Source organism: Oncorhynchus mykiss, chromosome 8 (assembly GCF_057628025.1).
Source record: "Oncorhynchus mykiss isolate SJ-2025 chromosome 8, ASM5762802v1, whole genome shotgun sequence".
NCBI classification, from domain to species: Eukaryota; Metazoa; Chordata; class Actinopteri; order Salmoniformes; family Salmonidae; genus Oncorhynchus; species Oncorhynchus mykiss.
In genome coordinates, this window is record NC_143029.1 from 73456748 (window position 1) to 73477135 (window position 20388).

General features: G+C 41.3%; 2 protein-coding genes across 4 annotated transcripts in view; one reads left to right on the forward strand and one right to left on the reverse strand.

Annotated features, from left to right (window-relative positions):
• On the reverse strand, nucleotides 1–6245 carry abcb8 (ATP binding cassette subfamily B member 8). Of its 3 annotated transcripts, none has more exons than XR_002474533.3 (16): nucleotides 4943–5297; nucleotides 4229–4565; nucleotides 3944–4099; nucleotides 3729–3823; nucleotides 3463–3568; nucleotides 3048–3209; nucleotides 2773–2858; nucleotides 2525–2622; nucleotides 2328–2433; nucleotides 2144–2177; nucleotides 1884–2020; nucleotides 1686–1780; nucleotides 1441–1574; nucleotides 1104–1270; nucleotides 640–890; nucleotides 1–438 (listed from the first exon to the last, which is right to left on the reverse strand). XR_002474533.3 is itself a non-coding variant. In XM_021613584.3 (16 exons), exons 2-16 carry the CDS (start codon nucleotides 4445–4447, stop codon nucleotides 355–357), a joined length of 1911 nt encoding a protein of 636 aa, XP_021469259.3. In that variant the 5' UTR covers nucleotides 4448–4565; nucleotides 6095–6245; the 3' UTR covers nucleotides 1–354. The 3 variants fall into 3 exon arrangements, 2 of the variants coding, with proteins under 2 accessions (XP_021469259.3, XP_021469258.3); XM_021613584.3 differs by lacking the exon at nucleotides 4943–5297 and adding an exon at nucleotides 6095–6245 and having other exon boundaries at nucleotides 1104–1251; XM_021613583.3 differs by having other exon boundaries at nucleotides 1104–1251; nucleotides 4943–5159.
• Nucleotides 4987–20388, forward strand: part of LOC110530479 (autophagy-related protein 9A) — a 23596-nt gene continuing 8194 nt past the window's right edge. Inside the window, exons 1-8 of the mRNA XM_021613582.3 lie at nucleotides 4987–5649; nucleotides 6270–6405; nucleotides 6685–6728; nucleotides 9324–9388; nucleotides 9511–9681; nucleotides 11984–12125; nucleotides 12440–13188; nucleotides 13521–13674. Coding sequence (XP_021469257.2) covers nucleotides 6297–6405; nucleotides 6685–6728; nucleotides 9324–9388; nucleotides 9511–9681; nucleotides 11984–12125; nucleotides 12440–13188; nucleotides 13521–13674 — 1434 coding nt within the window. The 5' untranslated portion in view covers nucleotides 4987–5649; nucleotides 6270–6296. The remainder of the gene's footprint in view (nucleotides 5650–6269; nucleotides 6406–6684; nucleotides 6729–9323; nucleotides 9389–9510; nucleotides 9682–11983; nucleotides 12126–12439; nucleotides 13189–13520; nucleotides 13675–20388) is intronic.

Consider the following 20388-nt stretch of genomic DNA (forward strand, 5'->3'; position numbering starts at 1 on the left):
TTAGTGGATGAATAGAATTTAATGATTAAAAGTCTTGCAAAATGTACAGACACAGGACAGGGCCAAGTAACCCTGCTAAAACCACATTCACATCCTGTACAGTTAGTATTCTCTTCCTATAAACACATGATAAACACTTGCAATTTCAGCAGCCTTACTTGGGCCACAAAATATAATCCAATTGGTCCAACCATACATTTGGCTTTAAAAAAAAATGGAATTGGACCATTAAACTAAATCAACTTTACACCAACAAAACAAGTGATAATACCTATGCATCTTTAATTTCTTATGAAAAGGCTGTCCCTAGTTCATGATATAGGCCTACAGTTCTGTGCCATATCAAAGTAGTGTTCACTTCTCTCCCTCTGATCTCTGCCTGCGTATCAGGTCAGCATACAGCCCTCCTTTGCTCAGCAATTCCGTGTGAGTTCCAGCCTAGGAAGAGACAAGACAAAAACTATACAACCAAGCATTTGTAGTTAAATTGACATACATCATTACGTGTTGTGATGCTCTTTAAAAAAACTTTACGATTATTACTTTAATGACAAGAAAACGTGTCTGGAAAAAAACACCAATGGGACAGAGGACAATAGACATCCCTCTCTTCCTTCAGTGCTTTAGCCGCTCCCTCACCTCTACAATGCGTCCATTGCTCATGACACAGATGAGGTCTGCCCTCTGGATGGTGCTGAGTCTGTGGGCGATGATGAGCACAGTGCGTCCTGTGGTGGCCCGGTCCAGAGCCTCTTGCACCACCCGCTCTGACTCTGCGTCCAGTGCACTGGTGGCCTCGTCCAGGACCAGGATGCTGGGGTTCTTGATCAGGGCACGGGCAATGGCAATACGCTGCTTCTGGCCCCCTGACATAGTCACTCCTCGCTCACCTGTGTGTCCACAAAGGTACAATATTCAGTAAAAGCACTTATTGTAATGCAATTAGTACTACTTATGTTAAAAAGTATTTAAGTACATTTGATTTGAATATGTGTGTCTGGGATTTATTAGAGTGGAATAGACTAGTAATAAATCAGAGGATGTTAGAACTGGGCCATTCACAAAAAAATATGTTTTTTTCTCAAATATGTGCTGTCACTTACCAACCACAGTGTTGTATCCATCTGGAAAGCCTGTGATAAAGCGGTGGGCGTTGGCCTGCTTGGCAGCATTGATGACCTCAGCATCAGTGGCCTCCGGCTTTCCAAAGCGAATGTTCTCCATCACGGAGGAGCCAAACAGCACAGGCTCCTACACGCAGGGGTGGGTTCTGAATTGTTAATAACAAAGTAACATTGCTATCACTGTTATTATGGCAAAAATCACACAAGAAGGCTGTTTCTTACGGAGGACAATAACCAAATCTGAAGCAGTTCTGAAAGAAGATCCTAGAACATCCTTATGCACTAGAAAACAGAATGATTATTCTAGAACATTTACCTGATTGATAAATCCAATGACTTGTCCTCTGAGCCAGGATGGATCCAGTGTCCGGATATCCAGACCATCCAACATGATCACACCACTGCTGGGGTCATAGAAACGCTCCAACAAGGAGGCCACTGTGGACTTCCCTGCAGTGCAGGAGAACCATAACTGACACATCATTTTCATAAAGATTTCATTATGTTTATGTAATCAGACTAATTGAGAACTTGTATCCATGGGAACGCATGGGACATTACCTCCTCCGGACTCTCCAACGATTGCGACAGTCTTACAGGGGGGGATGATGAGGTTGAAGTTCTTTAGGATCCGTTGGCCAGGTCTCGTTGGGTAACTGTGGAAAAACAAATAGAAAAAATGTCACTTACTGATATATATCATTTGTATGTGTTTGTGTGTGTCTTTTTGTTAATTTTGTCTTTCTGATGTGGTCATGCCTGAAAGTAATGTTCATGAAGTCCACCCGTCCTGTCAGAGATTTGTAAGGAATGCGGCCTCCTCCCGAAAGTGGAATGGTAGGCTCCAAAGACAGGTACTCAAAAACACGGGCCCCAGAGCTGAGGCCTCTGACCATCTGCAAAACATGGTAGGTTCTAATTTATTATTGCCATATCAACTGATCACCTTGTGAAACCTGAAACTCTACATTGATAGCAATGTATTTCTGACTTCTTCTATACGTCAAGTCTTTACTCACTTGGCCAAACAGGATAGAGATGCTGGCCAAAGACCTAAGAAAAATAACCGAAGGAAAGGTCAAATCCAATTTGTTATTCACCTAACGTTCATTGAACACTTCCATTTGACAATGCAAGCATTTGGCACGTTACAGTGTGAGAGATTAGCTTAAGTGTTATCTTTGCTAACAACAAATATTTTACCTCTGCACCGTCTGTGAAGCCACCAGGAAAGACATGAGGTCACCTGGAGACATTTCATCACCTGCCATCAATGACCCACCAGCAAAGATGGTGCCTAAAACAATGCCTGCAAGAAAAGAAACCATGTAACAGATAAGCAATGGCATACTTAAATAAATAGCAAGTTCAATCCACTATTCATGATAAAAGGAACTCACAGTTCAGGACGATATTTGACATTCCTTGGAAAACAGCTATCCCTGAGCCTAGAGATTCATTCATCTCGCATGATTTGTCCACTTCCCAGGCATATAACCTGCAAAACACAGACAAATAGTTACATTCTTTCACACAATCCCTCTAATAAGGGGTGAAATTAGGAATGCTTTGAAAGACAATTGTGACTTTATTATAAGGCAGGTCTGATAATATTGTCTGATCTGGACTATAATAGACTGTCACTCACTGCATCTCTCGCTCCTCCATGGCGAAGGCTTTCACTGTCCTCACATTGCCAAGGGCCTCGTCTGCCACCCCTGTTGCTTTCGACACCTACACAACCACAACAATACACATACTGTATATCAGTCTAGACACAGACAGACACCAATGCTCAGCACACACCATTCTCCATGCTGTAGTTCTGATAAACTCAGTAGAATGCTTTCTCAGTTGATACTTTTATCTATTTCTCTAATGTGTTTCAGATAGTGAATGAGTCAGAATGAGTGATGATGTCACCTGTTCCTGAGCCAATCGGGACAGCCTGCGAAGGAATGAGCCAATCAGAGCTCCTGCCCCCACCAGACAGGGAAGTATCACCACTGTCATACCAGTGAGTTTAGGGGAGATGACATAGAGGGACACGAAACAGCCAACCGTCTGTGTTACACTCCGCAGGCCCTGTAGATATGAGTAATTGAGGCAATATCATTAGATTTCGATCTTGTGAACTGTCTCTAGATGGGAGCAACAGCTAATTAATAAATTATACTGAAAAGTTATGGCAATATGTAATAGGGAAGTGCATAGGGAACCACAATGGAAATAAGCTTTATTGTGTTTTTATCCTAGATAATTTTGAATGTATGTTGTCTTCGGCTGGAGCAGCCTACTACTTTTAATTATCCAATAAATCATATGTACACAGCCATACCTGAGAGACGACCAGTTTGAAGGAAGACTTGAACTCCTGAATATCAGCAGTCAAACGGTTCACCAGCATGCCAGTTTTGTTGGAATCAAAGAAGGCTACATCTTGCCTGAAACAAAAATGCCAAGTCTTGTGTTAGCAAGAGTAAAAGTTGGACAGTGGATAGCAGGTCTAGTGACATCTAGTCAGTCACTCTACTCTCTGTCTTGGAACTGGTCTATTCTACCTCTTGTTGCTTTCAATATATATTACTGCAACTGGGTGTATACCTGAGTAAAGATTGGAAAAGAGTCTTTCTCATGTCTGCTGCTACTCGCTCCCCTACCCTGGAAAGCAGGATGATGTAACCAGTCGTGAGCAGACCCTGAAGCCAGGAAAGAGATTTCATGACCATATTGTTTTTCTATATATTCCACAGAAGTAGATTTTTCAATCTACATTTAAATTAAATCATTGACAATGACTTTTTTGACAAACAACTTACTTGGAGACCATACAATCCCAGCAACTTCAGAGCAGGTCCCCTCATCTCTCTCATGTAATTCCCAGTATGTTCTCTCATGTAGCGTGCCACTATGTTCACCAGATCGCCCAACATCAGGGGAATTTGAATATTCAAGATGGCAGCACCAAAAGCAAGCTGCAAAAAAAACATGATTGGTCTGAAATATCTCAGCATTCCAATACTATTAAAACACCACTGGAGTTTAGCCAACATGTTACTGTCTAAACAGTAGATTGTCCAGTAGTGTTAAGTTATGTTGCTCACCACAACAGCACCAAGAAGGGCAAAAAGCTGGGGTTTGACAAACTCCCACAGGATATGCCAGTCGAACTCAGGCTCAGTTTCTTTGGCTTGAAGCTCTAGTAGAACATTGTTATTCACATCTGCCTGGCAATATGCTACACTACCAAGTACTCGAGCAGAGATGGTGAGAACCACTGGCCCCAAGATGAACTTCAGGGCACCCCCTGGTGGTTTTGACATCCAGCAGGCAGATTGGCGAACTGCTGCTTGAGCCAGACCCCAGATACGCCCAGCAGCATTACTTGGCTGTCCAGAGGAGTTGCCTGCATTGGCCAATTGTGTTGTGTATAGCCGTGATCTGAAACGAAAACAAAACAAACAAACAATATAACAAGCTGTACTGTTTGTAGTGTGATCTGTGTTATACAAGTTTGAGAGACATGGACAACATGAGCTTAACAACTAATAATAACTATGTGGTGGGCTTTTCACTCAATGTATTGTTAAAATTGTGACAAAAAAAGTTACAAAAGGCATGACACTTCTGGATGGTCCATTCCATTAAAATCACTTTACTGAACAGTGAACAACACAACTTACAACTTTGGGACAGAGCTGAACTAATATTGTTTTCATAAGGAATCATATTAGCTAGTGCAAAGCCTAAGGTCTGTAACTATAGTAGCTGTCTGATCAGCTGACTACCGGTATTAGCCAACTAGAACGTTGTCCTACCGTGGCTGTCTCCATAAACCTTGTGTTCTATTCAAATGCGAGTAGAGGGGGCGCAACGGTGCAGTTGTGCTGACTCTATTACAAAGTAAGTGAAACATATTTAGACGTTTTCACGGAAATCTAACAAAATTCAAAGAATCTGAGCGCTTAACTCAGAAGGGTACAAGGAACAACATGTAGGCTGCCATGTTGACACTATCCCAGAATGCATCTCATTGGCACAGTAAATGGGATCATGTTTAATGTCAATAACAAAACACGCATTTTGATCGCTAAAAACAATGTTAAAAGGCTACAACATGAATCTGTATTCATTATCATTGGCAAGGATTACCTCTGTCATTGGGAAAAAGAAGAAAAAAAAGACACTCGTCTCGCGGAAGTGACGATCGTTAAAATTAAGTGACGTCAAATTGTGTTTTGTTGACATATGTTTGTGAAAGACAAAACAGTGGAAGCCCACGAATGATCTCTAGCTATTTAGCTGGCCAGCTACTGTTTGTTAGGAACCATTAATATCTATTAGTTAAATATATAATATTGGTTATTCCAATAGCTCGACAAATAACGTTGAAGTCCAGGCCATTTGAATATAGAATTCTGCGAATGGACCGTGAAGGGAACAATAACGTTAATAGCAGTACATCAAGGCAAGGATAAACGAGTAACGTTAACTGACTGGCAAGCAAGAAAATAAGCTGATCGAGGTAAGAACAGTTAGCTACCTTGCTAGATAGTTAGCTACTTGGTAGTTTGTTGCTGCCTTTGTTGGTGTTGGGTAACGTTAACCATTCAACGTCACATTGTAATGCTACGTATCTAACTAACGTTAACTAGCATAATAGCTACAGTAGCAAGCTGTCCCCAGCTGTCTGATTTCGCTTTAGCGAATGTTAGCTAACTAACGTTAGTTATCTGTAAAATGACTGGTTGGTTGTTGACAACAAGTAACCAACATAACACAATATTTAGTCAATCTAACTAACGTTAGCTATGTAACGTTATGCCTATTTCTGTTAGCTAGCCAACGTTACCTGTCACACAGTCGTGAACACGACTGCTAGCTACCGGTAGCAAGTTAGATTCCAAGAAAGGCAAGAATGCATAGAAAATCAAATAGACCAGATATTTTAAATCTAACGTTACACTTACTTGGTTATCTAACTCTCCAGTTGAATGTTGTTGACAGCTCATCTTGCTGTGAATTGTCTCACACTGCTGACATCATCTATGTAGTGTGTGTTCACTGTGTCTGACACTCGTCGTTGATGAATGCTGCTCTTTCCAATACTTAACACTGTGTGTGTTCCCAACTTGCCTACTGGAGGAGGAACAGTGGAGAATGTGAAGGACAATGGCGAACTTTGAAGCTTACCAGGAGTACCAGCGGATTGATGACTTTGAGGAGGACTCACCTCCCGGGGAGGAGGACCTATTAGTGCATGTGCCAGAGGGCCTGAGTGGTACTGTACTGGTTATATTATAACGTAATATATATTGATCTATTAGGGATAGACATAAAGGCTATGTTATGGTATAATATGATTTGGTGTGATAATGTGATTCCTTGTATTGAATGACACAGTACTACTATTTCCTTTAAGCCCAGGCTCTAGATTCACTGAAAGTTGTTGTTTTCTTCAAATCATACCTGATTACTACTGTTATTGCTGTTTTGTTGAACAAAAGTAATGGTTTCATTAAGTCTCAGTGTTACTTTTATTCCCACCCCTAATTTGCAGACTCATGGCACCATATCAAGAATCTGGACAACTTCTTTACAAGAATATCCTTTTAAGATAAACATGATAAACATGTTTCTCTGGCAATATACAGTACCAGTCAAAAGTTTGGACACCTACTCATTCAAGGGTTTTTCTTTGTTTCAAAAATGTTTTACATTGTAGAATAATAGTGAAGAGATCAAAACTATGAAATGACACATGGAATACTGTAGTAAACAAAAAAGTGCTAAACAAATCCAAATATATTTTAGATTCTTCAAAGTAGCCACCCTTTACTTTGATGACAGCTTTTCACACTCTTGGTATTCTCTCAGCCTGCTTCACCTGGAATGCTTTTCCAACGGTCTTGAAGGAGTTCCCACATACTTGTTGGCTGTTTTTCATTCACTCTGCAGTCCAACTCATCCCAAACCATCTTAGTTGGGTTGAGGTCAGGTGATTCTGGAGGCCAGGTCATCTGATGCAGTGTAACAGTTTAGCTTCTGTCCCTCTCCTTGCTCCTACCTGGGCTCGAACCAGGGACCCTCTGCACACATCGACAACAGCCACCCTCGAAGCATCATTACCCATCGCTCCACAAAAGCCGCGGCCCTTGCAGAGCAAGGAGAACAACTACTTCAAGGTCTCAGTGCAAGTGACATCACCAATCGAAACACTATTAGCACACACCCCACTAACTAGCTAGCCATTTCACATCGGTTACACTCATCCCCCTTTTGACCTCCTCCTTTTCTGCAGCAACTAGTGATCCGGGTCAACAGCATCAATGAAACAGTTTTGCTTCCGTCCCTCTCCTCGCCCCTACCTGGGCTCAAACCAGGGACCCTCTGCACACATCAACAACTGCCTCACACAAAGCATCATTACCCATCACTCCACAAAAGCAGCGGTCCTTGCGGAGCAAGGGGAACAACTACTTCAAGGTCTCAATGCGAGTGATGTCACCGATTGAAACGCTATTAGCGCACTCCCTGCTAACTAGCTAGCCATTTCACATCGGTTACAGCAGCACTCCATCAATCTCCTTCTTGGTCAAATAGCCCTTACACAGCGTGAATATGTATTGGGTCATTGTCCTGTTGAAAAACAAATGATAGTCCTACTATGTGTAAACTAGATGGGATGGTGTATCGCAGCAGAATGCTGTGGTAGCCATGCTGGTTACGTGTGCCTTGAATTCTAAATAAGTTACAGACAGTGTCACCTGCAAAGCACCATCACACCTCCTCCTCCATGCTTCACGGTGGTAACCACACATGTGGAGATCGTCCGTTCACCTACTCTGCATCTCACAAAGACATGGCGGTTGCAACCAAAATTCTCAAATTTGGACCCATCAGACAAAAGGACAGATTTCCAACGGTCTAATGTCCATTGCTTGTGTTTCTTGGCCCAAGCACGTCTCTTCTTCTTATTGGTGTCCTTTAGTAGTGGTTTCTTCACAGCAATTCGACCATGAAGGCCTGATTCATGCAGTCTCCTCTGAACAGCTGATGTTGAGATGTGTCTGTTACTTGAACTTTGTCAAGCATTTATTTGGGCTGCAATTTCGGAGGCTGGTAACTCTAATGAACTTATCTTCCGTAGCAGAGGTAACTCTGGGTGTTCCTTTCCTGTGGCGGTCCTCATGAGAGCCAGTTTCACAGCGCTTGATGGTTTTTGCGACTGCACTTGAGAAACTTTCAAAGTTCTTGACATCCCTTCATGTCTTAAAGTAATGATGGACTGTCATGTCTCTTTGATTATTTGAGCTGTTCTTGCCATAATATGGACTTGGTCTTTTACCAAATAGGGCTATCTTCTGTATACCACCCCTACCTTGTCACAATACAACTGATTGGCTCAAACCCATTAAGAAGGAAAGAAATTCCACAAACTAACTTTTAACAAGGCACAGCTGTTAATTGAAACACATTCCAGGTGACTACCTCATGAAGCTGGTTGAGAGAATGCCAAGAGTGCAAGCTGTCATCAAGTCAAAGGGTACTTTGAAGAATCTTAAATATAAAATATATTTAGAATTGTTTGGTTACTACATGATTCCATATATGTTAAGTCATAGTTTTGATGTCTTCACTATTATTCTACAATGTAGAATAGTCAAATTAAAGAAAAGCCCTTGAATGATTAGGTGTATCCAAAGTTTTGACTGGTATTGTGTATTGTAGCTTATTGTCATGTAAATAAGCATTACTTTCAGTATGATGTTTAAAATTGCAGCTTTATCATGTATGTTATCATTATTATCACCCAACAATCTAATTTAGGCAGGAGCCATTTTAAACACCGCTTTGACATGAATATGATTCTGACAGTATGATGTGGCTGTAAATAAATGCAACTCGTGATGCACAGTGACTTTAAATAAGAGACTTGCCTCAGGAGAACGACTTTCAATTATGTGTGTCCTTCCAGAATGTCCTCTGTACTTTAATGATATTGATGCCATACTGGTTCACTTTACGTTGCTTTGTTGTGGTTTTGTTTCTCTGTAATGGATGTATTAAGTCTACTTAAAAAAACCTACATCATGGTTATTATTTGATTAGCCATCAACGATTACTTAGAGTGGTTGTTTTGTAGGCTATGACAAAACAAAAACACTTGACTCTGTTTTTCTTAACTCAAATATCCACATCTATCAGTTTCATCAGAAAAATGGCTTTGCTTGTATGATGTTATCAGAGTTCTTTGAACTTTTGTAAGTACATCCATTTATTTACCAACCTTATGTTAATCTAAGATTGTTTCAACTTTTAAGACAATATTCAAAGTTTATATCAGCTAATGTTTAACCCGAACATCTCAAACTCCTTATTGCAGTCAGTTCCTGTTTGTGGTCACTTTCACAACATTCCTCTTCAACTGTGTGGAGTATGATATACTGTTTGCCAACCGGGCAGTGAACCACACAGGACCTGGCCAGAACCCCCTGGACAGGAACAAGGTCTCTCTGCCTGATGCCATCCTACCAAGCCAGCAGTGCACTGAGAGGTAGGTCAATCAGCATTGGCTTAATAGATGGATTGGTAGCCTATATAGGCATGGATGGCTATAAGAATATGTAGTTGAGGTAGAAATAGTTGTCCTTGTTGCCAGTTCAGGTTTATTGTTTTTGTACATGATCCCTCAGAAACAAATCTGCTTGACTGCATAGATAAATTGAGTGGTTTTCTTACCACTTCAACGCCTCTCCACCCATGTGACCTACTTGTTATGTGTAACTGATAGATGCCCACACACACTACTTGTTAATGTTTTTACATGTATGTCAATTGTAAAGTATTTTGTCTGTAATGTCTTTATTTGTTATATGTCGGACCTCAGTAAGACTAGCTGTCACTAATGGGGATCCCAAAATCACTGCCAATGCCAGAATGTAAATCCTTCTTCATGACATTGGGTATTTTATTCTCTTGTGACTAGACATAATTATACCAGGGTATACGTCTCAGAGCCTGCAGAACTTCATCAGGCCTGAAAAGGGGATTTCCAGCTAAATGTAATGATGACCAGTAATTCTGAGGCTAACGTTTGCTTATTGGGTTGTGTCAGATGAGGTTTTACTGTAAGACATGCTCACATTCATAGAGATACACTGTGGAGCGCAGAGCTCTGGCCTACTTTCACATTGCCTGTGGGTTATACTTTCACTCAGAACATTATGATGAAGAAATCATTTTCTTGTTTATCAGAGATGCTAATTGCGATATGAGCTCTTTTGAGTGGTGAAGTCTTATCATTGTCATTTTCTATTATCTAATTGGAAGTTGACATTAATTTAATTAATTTGGAGTGCTATTGGCATGTAAGTCTAATTGTGTTCAATGGACTGAGGGAGGGCTGCTGTTTTAATTAAATTTGATCCAAAGTTATTTTAGTTAGCCTTGTGTGCTGTGAATTAGGTTAACCCTTGTGTTGAAGAGCTTAGTTAGTTAGACCTACCGAGCAAAGGCTTTGGTAGACATGACTTCTCTGTCAAAGACAAATCTGAAATATATAAATTAAGTTCCCTGCAACTACATTTGAATAGTTTATTTCAAAATACTAAATCATCCGCATAGCCTCGGCCTAAAACACTTGGAAACACGAGGCAGGTTGCAACACCGTCAGCCTGTAGTTGATGACAGGTTCTTGAAGCAGGTTATTTGTGTATCAGTGCACTGTGTTCAGAGTAATACCAGGGAAAACAATGTAATGGATAGCCCCTACATGGTAAGTCTCACACAGGGACAGCTCACTGAGTAGCTGAAAGGAGTCACTCTTGAGGTCTGGGCAGGCAGTCTGTGGACCCCATGACACACCCAATCTCTGCTGCTAGACCCAGTCCCCTCCACCCCCACCACAGCCACATTTGTTTCCAAGATGGATAAACAAGCTTTCCTGTTTTCATATCATTAATCTGGTTCTGCACAAAAACACAATCTTAGGCTGCCCCCCCCCCCCCCCCCCCCGAATCCCTTTTCTAAGAACCCTCCATGACTGAATGGGTGTTTAGACGGAAGATGATGACACACCACTGCTAGGAATTCTAATCGAGGAACAGTATGTCCCATCATTTAAAACCACAGACGTTGCCTGCTCTCTTTTTTAACATTTGAATTGGTCTGGCAATGAAAAGGATGTCACACAAATTCGGAAGTAGCCTAACTTTGTCACGTTGTTTGTTTTAGTTTTTTAAACTTCCAAATTAAACTCCTGAATGTATGTTTATGTTCATTGTTCATTCTCCTGAATATGTTTACCAGGGTGGTTACCTAGATCAGGGGTTTCCAAACTTCCAGCATTAGGGAATATAAGGCTCCTTTACTCTCATTTGTAGATAGTTAGTTAGTTAGTTATGGTCATACATCAATGGTGCAAATAAATAATTTTCACCTTATATGCATGGCCTGCATCATCATTCAAAGGGGTATAGTAGTAGGAGCCAGGTGCACCTGTTTGACTGTGTCAAGAACTGCAACGCTGCTGGGTTTTTCACGCTCAACAGTTTCCCTTGTGTATCAGGAATGGTCCATCACCCAAAGGACATCCAGCCAACTTGACACAACTGTGAGAAGCATTGGAGTCAACATGGGCCAGCATCCCTGTGGGACGCTTTCAACACCTTGTAGAGTCCACGCCTCGACGAATTGAGGCTGTTCTGAGGGCAAAAGAGGGGTGCAACTCAATATTAGGAAGGTGTTCCTAATGTTTTATACCCTCTATACACATGCATTTTCCATTAATTGAAATGAACCTTTAATGTCAAACAGAGACTAAAAATATGAATTATTTCATCCCTTCTTTTCCAAAGGATCCAGGAGAATAGTTGGATCATCTTCCTGCTCATCATGGCGACCATCTTCTGGGTCTACCGGATGATCAAGGTCTTCTGCAACATCCTCAGCTATTGGGAGATACGCCAGTTCTACATCAAAGCACTGAAGATCAGCATGGTAAGGCTTTTTTTTATGTCCACTGGACATAAGGAGTTGACATTTTATGTCAACCCCTTAAAGGTTTCAGTGACCAGGAATAACACATTAAGGGATAATTGTATTTTACGTTTGATCCTAGAGTCTCATGAAACAGTGGTATGCTGATTTTTCAGACCGTTTTAGCTTACTGTAGTTGTCAGTTTCCTTGGAATCCATTGGTTTCAAAAGATATAAAGAAAAATGTTTGTTATACCCACCCAGCTTACCTGCAAATAGGTGTCCCTCATATCAGGGTACAAAGTCTGAACACCTTTGACCTCTCCCCTTTCCAGGACGAGCTGTGTAACTTCACATGGCAGGAGGTCCAGGACCGTCTGATCAGCCTGCAGCGGGAGCAGCAGATGTGTATCCACAAGAAGGAGCTAACTGAGCTGGACATCTACCACCGCATCCTGCGATTCAAGAACTACATGGTGGCCATGGTCAATAAGTCACTGTTACCTGTACAGCTTCAGCTCCCCCTTCTGGGAAACCTGGTGTTCCTCACCCAGGGCCTCAAGTACAACTTTGAGCTGATTCTCTTCTGGGGTCCGGGGTCGCTGTTCCAGAACAAATGGAACCTGCACCCCAAGTACAAGCGAGCAGGGAACCGTCTGGAGCTGGCCCAGCAGCTGAGCCGGGTCATTCTTCTACTAGGCGTGGCCAACCTGCTCCTCTGCCCCTTCATCCTGGTGTGGCAGGTGCTCTATGCCTTCTTCAGCTACACCGAGGTCATCAGGAGGGAGCCAGGGAGTCTGGGAGCACGCCGCTGGTCTATGTTCGGCCGCCTCTACCTGCGCCACTTCAATGAGCTGGACCACGAGCTGCACGGCAGGCTAGGCCGCGGCTACAAGCCCATCTCCAAGTACATGAACTCGTTCACCTCGCCGCTCCTCACCGTGCTGGCCAAGAACGTGGCGTTCTTCTCGGGCTCGGTGCTGGCCGTGCTCATCGCACTGACCGTGTATGATGAGGATGTCTTGACTGTGCAGCACATCCTGACCGCCATCACCGTGCTGGGAGTGGTTATCACCATCACCAGGTAAGCCAGGGGACAGGGGGAATGGTGACCTCTCGGGATGATCTTGCAGTGATTTGTGGCTGTGTATCATTTGAAAAATGCATTCCTTACCCCTTCCCATTGCAGAGTTGGTATGCAACACCTCCACCTTGATTCCACCATATTGTTGTCACCACACCAGTTCTAACAGACAGTAATGAGCGAGGGAGCAGAAGGAAACTTCTTTGTTAGAGAATATTTCAGCCTATGTTAAACCCCCAGACATACCAGTCTGTCCATAATCCATATAATATGTCGTGTTAAATGTTGTGTGAAATGGAGAGATGATGTCTGTGAATACGACCTCCTCCTAGGTCCTTCATCCCAGACGAACACATGGTGTGGTGCCCGGAGCAGTTGCTGCAGTGTGTGCTTGCTCACATCCACTACATGCCAGACCACTGGAGGGGCAACGCCAACAAGAGCGAGACCCGGGACGAGGTGGCACAGCTGTTCCAGTACAAAGCGGTGGGTGAGAAGGGCCAGACAGTAAATAGAGACTGCTCATTGGCTGCAGCTTAAATAGAATGGAACTACTGAACTATTCAGAGTGTTCAAAACATTAGGAACATTCCTAATATTAAGTTGCACCCCTTTTGCCCTCAGAACATCCTCAATTCGTCGAGGCATGGACTACAAGATGTCGAAAGCATTCCACAGGGATGCTGGCCCATGTTGACTCCAATGCTTCCCACTATTGTCAAGATGGCTGGATGTCCTTTGGGTGGTGGACCATTTTTGATTCACACGGGAAACTGTTGAGCGTGAAAAACCCAGCAGCGTTAAAGTTCTTGACACAAACAGGTGCCTGGCACCGACTACCATACACTGTTCAAAGGCACTTACATTTTTTGTCTTACCCATTCACCTTCTGAATGGCACTAATACACAATCCATGTCTCAATGCTTAAAAATCCTTCTTTAACCCGTCTTAATCCGTCTCCTACCCTTCATATACACTGATTGAAGTGGATTTAATAAGTGACATCTATAAGGAATCGTAGCTTTCACCTGGATTCAGCTGGTCAGTGTATGACTTTATGACATACGATCTGAAATTGAAATGCTCTTGTAACTAGGGCTGTTGCGGTGGCCGTATTATCGCCACACTGGTGGTCATGAGTCATGAAGGCAGTCAAATTCCACATGACCGTTTAGTCACGGTAATTAGGCTTCTCCAAGCTCTGATTCTGCTGCTGGTCATTAGTAGCCTACCAAACTTGGTAACTGTCACTCTGACATCAATGCAAATGTGATCAAAAATCGAATCAAACACTTCATGAGAGCTCATGTTGCGCAACATTTCTATAGGCTATGCAATTGTGGAAGAAAACAGTGATGGCCACTAATAAAAATAGGAGGATCCTATTAGCTTTCTATAGGCTTTCTATAGGCTAAGCCTACTATATTTCTCAACTCTCCTAATTAAGCTCATTGCTTCTCTTTAAAACTGGAGTATAGCCTACCTGGCTGGCATGAAAATGAACTATGGGAAAAAGCATCCTCCATTCGCTATTTAAGTATGTAGATGAAATGTCTTTTTTCCCTCTGCCCCTGTTTGGATACAGGTGCATGATAATGGTCTCTTCTAAATCAAAACAAATGTCACATATATATTATTTAGTATACACTACTTGTCAACCATTTTAGAACACCCACTCATTCAAGGGTTTTTCTTTTCTTTTTACTATTTTCTATATTGTAGAATAATTGTGAAGACATCAAAACTATGAAATAACACATGGAATCATGTAGTAATCAAAAAAAGTGTTAAACAAATCAAAATATATTTAATATTTGAGATTATTTTAGCCACCCTTTGCCTTTGACAGCTTTGCACACTTGGCATTCTCTCAACCAGCTTCACCTGGAATGCTTTTCCAACAGTCTTGAAGGTGTTCCCACATATGCTGAGCACTTGTTGGCTGCTTTTCCTTCACTCTGCAGTCCCACTCATCCCAAACCATTTCAATTTGGTTGAGGTCGGGTGATTGTGGAGGCCAGGTCATCTGATGCAGCACTCCATCATTCTTCTTCTTGCTAAAATAGACTTTAGACAGCCTGGAGGTGTGTTGGGTCATGGTCCCGTTGAAAAACAAATGATAGTCCCACTAAGCCCAAACCAGATGGGATGGTGTATCGCTGCAGAATGCTGTGGTAGCCATGCTGGTTAACTGCCTTGAATGCTAAATAAATCAGACAGTGTCACCAGCAAAGCACCACCACCTCCTCCATGCTTTACAGTGAGAAATATACATGCAGAGATTGTCCACCTACTCTGTGTCTCTCAAAGACACGGCGGTTGGAACCAACATTCTCAAATTTGGCACAAGCAAGTCTCTTTTTATTATTGGTGTCCTTAAGTAGTGATTTCTTTGCAGCAATTTGACCATGAAGGCCTGATTCATACAGTCTCCTCTGAACAGTTGATGTTGAGATATCTATTTTTATTTAACCTTTATTTAACTAGGCAAGTCCAGTTAAGAACAAACTCTTATTTATAGTGATGGCCTACAGCGGCCAAACTCAGATGACGCTGGGCCAATTGTGCTCCGCCATATGGGACTCCCAATTACGGCTGGACTCCCAATTACAGCCTGGATTCGAACCAGTGACGCCTCTAGCACTGAGGTGCAGTGCCTTAGACCGCTGCGCCACTCGGGAGCTGTTACTTGTACTCTGTGAACCACTTATTGGGCTGCAATTTCTGAGGCTGGTAACTCTAATGAACTTATCCTCTGCAGCAGAGGTAACTCTGGATCCATTCCTGTGGCGGTCCTCATGAGAGACAGTTTCATCATAACGCTTGATGGTTTATGCAACTGCACTTGAGAAAACTTTTAAAATTCTTGAAATTTTCCCTATTGACCTTCATGTCTTAAAGTAATGTTGGACTGTGGTTTCTCTTTGCATATTTGAGCTGTTCTTGCCATAATATGGACTTGGTCTTTTATCAATATACCCCCCCCCCCTACCTTGTCACAACACAACTGATTGGCTCAAACACATTAAGAAGGAATGAAATTCCACAAATGAACTTTTAACAAGGAACACCTGTTAATTGAAATGCATTCCAGGTGACTACCTCATGAAGCTGGTTGAGAGAATGCCAAGCATGTGCAAAGCTGTCATCAAGGCAAAGGGTGGTAACTTTGAAGAATCTTAAATATAAAATAGATTTTGATTTGTTTAACACTTTTTTGGTTACTACATGATTCCATATGTGTTATTTCATAGTTTTGATGTCTTCACTATTATTCTACAAGGTAGAAAATAGTAAAAATAAAGAAACACCACCGGTCATTTTAGAACAGGGTTTATGTAAAGATGAGAATAAATGAAGAATAGTCTGATGGGTGACAATATTAGCCTATCACTTGTGAATTATATAATATCACTTGTTAATGATGCCCAGCATCAGAAACAATGTTGTTGTTTTTTGCAACTTTTTGATTCATAGTCGCACATCTCATGTAGCCTAGCCCATAGGCCGATGTGTGTGTTTTAATGAGGTTTGTATCTCAACTAAAGTGGCCAAATAAATTCTTAAAATGAATCACATTTGTATGTATTATGGATCCCCATTAGCTGCTGCCAAAGCAGTAGTTACTCTTCCTGGGGTCCAGCAAAATTAAGGCAGTTGATACAATTTTAAAACATTACAATACATTCTCAGATTTCACAACACACTGTGTGCCCTAAAAACCCCTACTCCACTACTACCACATATCTATAGTACTAAATCCATGTGTATGTAGTGTGTGTATGCATGTGTCTGTGCCTATGTTTGTGTTGCTTCACAGTCCCCGCTGTTCCATAAGATGTTTTTTTTTATCCGTTTTTTAAAATCAAAATCAAATCACACTGCTTGTGTCAGTTACTTGATGGGGAATAGAGTTCCATGTAGTCATGGCTCTAGGTAGTACTGTGTGCCTCCCATAGTCTGTTCTGCACTTGGGGTCTGTGAAGAGACCCCAAGATGTCTTGTGGGGTATGCATGGGTGTCCGAGCTGTGTGCCTGTAGTTTAGACAGACAGCTCGGGGCATTCAACATGTCAATACCTCTCATAAATACAAGTAGTGATGAAGTCAATCTCTCCTCCACTTTCGGACAGGAGAGATTGACATGCATGTTATTAATATTAGCACTCTGTGTACATCCAAGGGCCAGCCGTGCTGCCCTGTTCTGAGCCAATTGCAATGTCCTTTTTTGTGGCACCTGACCACACGACTGAACAGTAGTCAAGGTGCGACAAAACTAGGGCCTGTAGGACCTGCCTTGTTGATAGTGTTGTTAAGGCAGAGCATCACTTTATTATAGACAGACTTCTCCCCATCTTAGCTACTACTGCATCAATATGTTTTGACCATGACCGTTTACAATCTTGTGTTACTCCACGTAGTTTAGTCATCTCAACTTGCTCAATTTCCACATTATTTATTACAAGGTTTAGTTGAGGTTTAGGGTTTAGTGAGTGTTTTGTTCCAAATACAATGCTTTTAGTTTTAGAAATATTTAGGGCTAACCTATTCCTTGCCACCCACTCTGAAACTAAGTGCAGCTCTTTGTTGAGCGTTGCAGTCATTTCAGTCGCTGTAGTAGCTGACGTGTATAGCGTTGAGTCATCTGCATACATGGAAACTCTGTCTTTACTCAAAGTCAGTGACATGTCGTTAGTAATCATTTTAAAAAGTAAGGGACCTAAACAGCTACCCTGGGGAATTCCTGATTCTAACTGGATTATATTTGATAGGCTTCCATTAAAGAACACCCTCTGTGTTCTGTTAGACAAGCAATACTTTATCCACATTATAGCAAGGGGTGTAAAGCCATAACACAAGTTTTTCCAGCAGCAAATTATGATCAATAATGTCAAAAGTTGCACTGAAGTCTAACAAGACAGCCCCCACAATCAGTTTATCATAAATTTCTCTCAGCCAATCATCAGTCATTTGTGTAAGTGCTGTGCTTGTTGAGTGTCCTTCCCAATAAGGATGCTGAAATTCTGTGAGAATAAACCAATCGTGACGGAGAGCAATGCGAGTGAGAGACGCTTCGGATTGCGCAGCACACTCAGGGAGAAAGGCACAATGCAGCACTCCGGGCCACAAAAGACATGAATTTGTTTAGGGTCCATTATCGTCACAAAGAGGATGCTTGTCAAAATGTGAATGAGAGACTAATTGGAGTGTATACAGCCTGCGCAAAAAACAAAGCACAGCTCGTGCCTTTCAAGCATGTTTTTTCAAATCATCATTAGCGTCTCATCATGCAACCTTACAATGTATTAAAAATAAAAACATATGGCCCAGTGTTTGTAGAACAACTAAAGTTACATTAATAACTATAAATGAAGCATATAGGAATTCCTATTTCTTTGTTAATACCTATTTCTTTGTTAACATCACAGAATAACCACGTGTGCACTCCCTCAAATCGTTTGGAAACCATATTTATATTATGTTCCATTGTATTCTTCATACTATAAAATAATGCCACGGAATTATAAGCAAATCTTGTCTGCTAAATGAACTAGTGTAGCCCATAGCCATTTGGCATAGCCACATCAGGACCTAACTTTTTATTTTTATTTAAACTTTATTTAACCAGGAAGGGCTCATTGAGATTTAAAATCTCTTTTTCAAGAGCGTCCTGGTCAAGATAGGCAGCACCAAGTCATTACAAAAATTACAGACAAACAACATGAAAAACTACAAGTAATCTAGTAAAAACCATAGAATTCACAAGAGTATATCAAAATCAAAAACAGCATTATTGAGGATAAGTTTCAATTGACGCAATGTATGTTGAACAGTATAAAAAGCAATTTGCAAGTTCTGGAAAGCTTTTGTAAGAGACGAGGCACAACAGGAAATAACAGTATCATCAGCATAAAAATGAAGTTGCGCATTTTGTACATTTTTGTCTAAATCATTTATATAAATAGTGAATAAGAGAGGACCAAGTACAGAGCCTTGGGGCACACCATTAAAGACAGACAATTTAACAGACATAAGCCCATCAAATTGAGTGCACTGAGTTTTATCAGACAGATAGTTAGCAAACCATGCAACTGCATGCTCTGAAAGACCTATACTCGACAATCTCTGCCTTAGTATAGCATGATCAACTGTATCAAAAGCCTTAGAGGGATCAATAAAAAGTGAGACACAGTGCTGCTTTTTGTCAATGGCTTCAGTGATATCATTTAAATCCTTCATGGCTGATGTAATTGTGCTATGCTTCTTCCTGAAGCCCGATTGGTACATTGATAAAATAGAGTTAGTAAATGAAAACTCTTTTAGCTGTTCACTCACAAGGGACTCACACTCACAAGTATTTTCACCAGGGGTGACAGCTTTGAGATTGGCCAATAATTATTTAAAAGAGTTGGATCTCCCCCTTTTAAAAGTGGTAGGACAAATGCTGATTTCCAGATTTTCGGAAGTTCATTACATTCCAGGGTTAGATTGAACAGTTATGTAAGTGGTTCAGCTATGAAATCAGCTGCCAGATTTCTCTTATGAATAAAATGTGGGTTTGTCTTAGGAACCTTAGTATTTCTAACAGCAACAAATGCACAATGGTCACTTAAACCATTACAAAAAACACCAACCGCAGAATATTTATGTGGAACATTTGTCAATATCAAGTCAATCAGGGTAGATTTATCTGGGCATTTAAGATTTGGGCGAGTGGTTGAGTTAATCAACTGGGTAAGATTCATAGAATTACAAAACATTTTTAAATCATCAGACACCGGCTTTAATCAACACCAGTTGAGATCACCAATCAAGATAATTTCACTGCAAAGAAGTTTAGACATAAGGTGCGTCAAAGAAGAAAATTCATCACCGAGAGCAGAGGGGGGTCTATAACAGCCAATCACAGTTATAGAGAGACCCTTTGAAACCTCAAGATTCAAAGCAAGAAATTCCAACTGTTTACAAATAGTTTCAGACTTTGCCACACTTACAGGGAATTTAGATTTTACATATATAGCCACACCCCCACCTTTCTTAACTTGATCAGTGCGATAAACATTGTAACCACTTGTACAAATATCCTTATCAAAAACAGACTTGCTGAGCCAGGTTTCAGAAAACACAATTACATCAGCATCAGTTGATTTAGCCCAAATCCTAACCCCATCAATTTTTGACAACAGGCTGCGTACATTT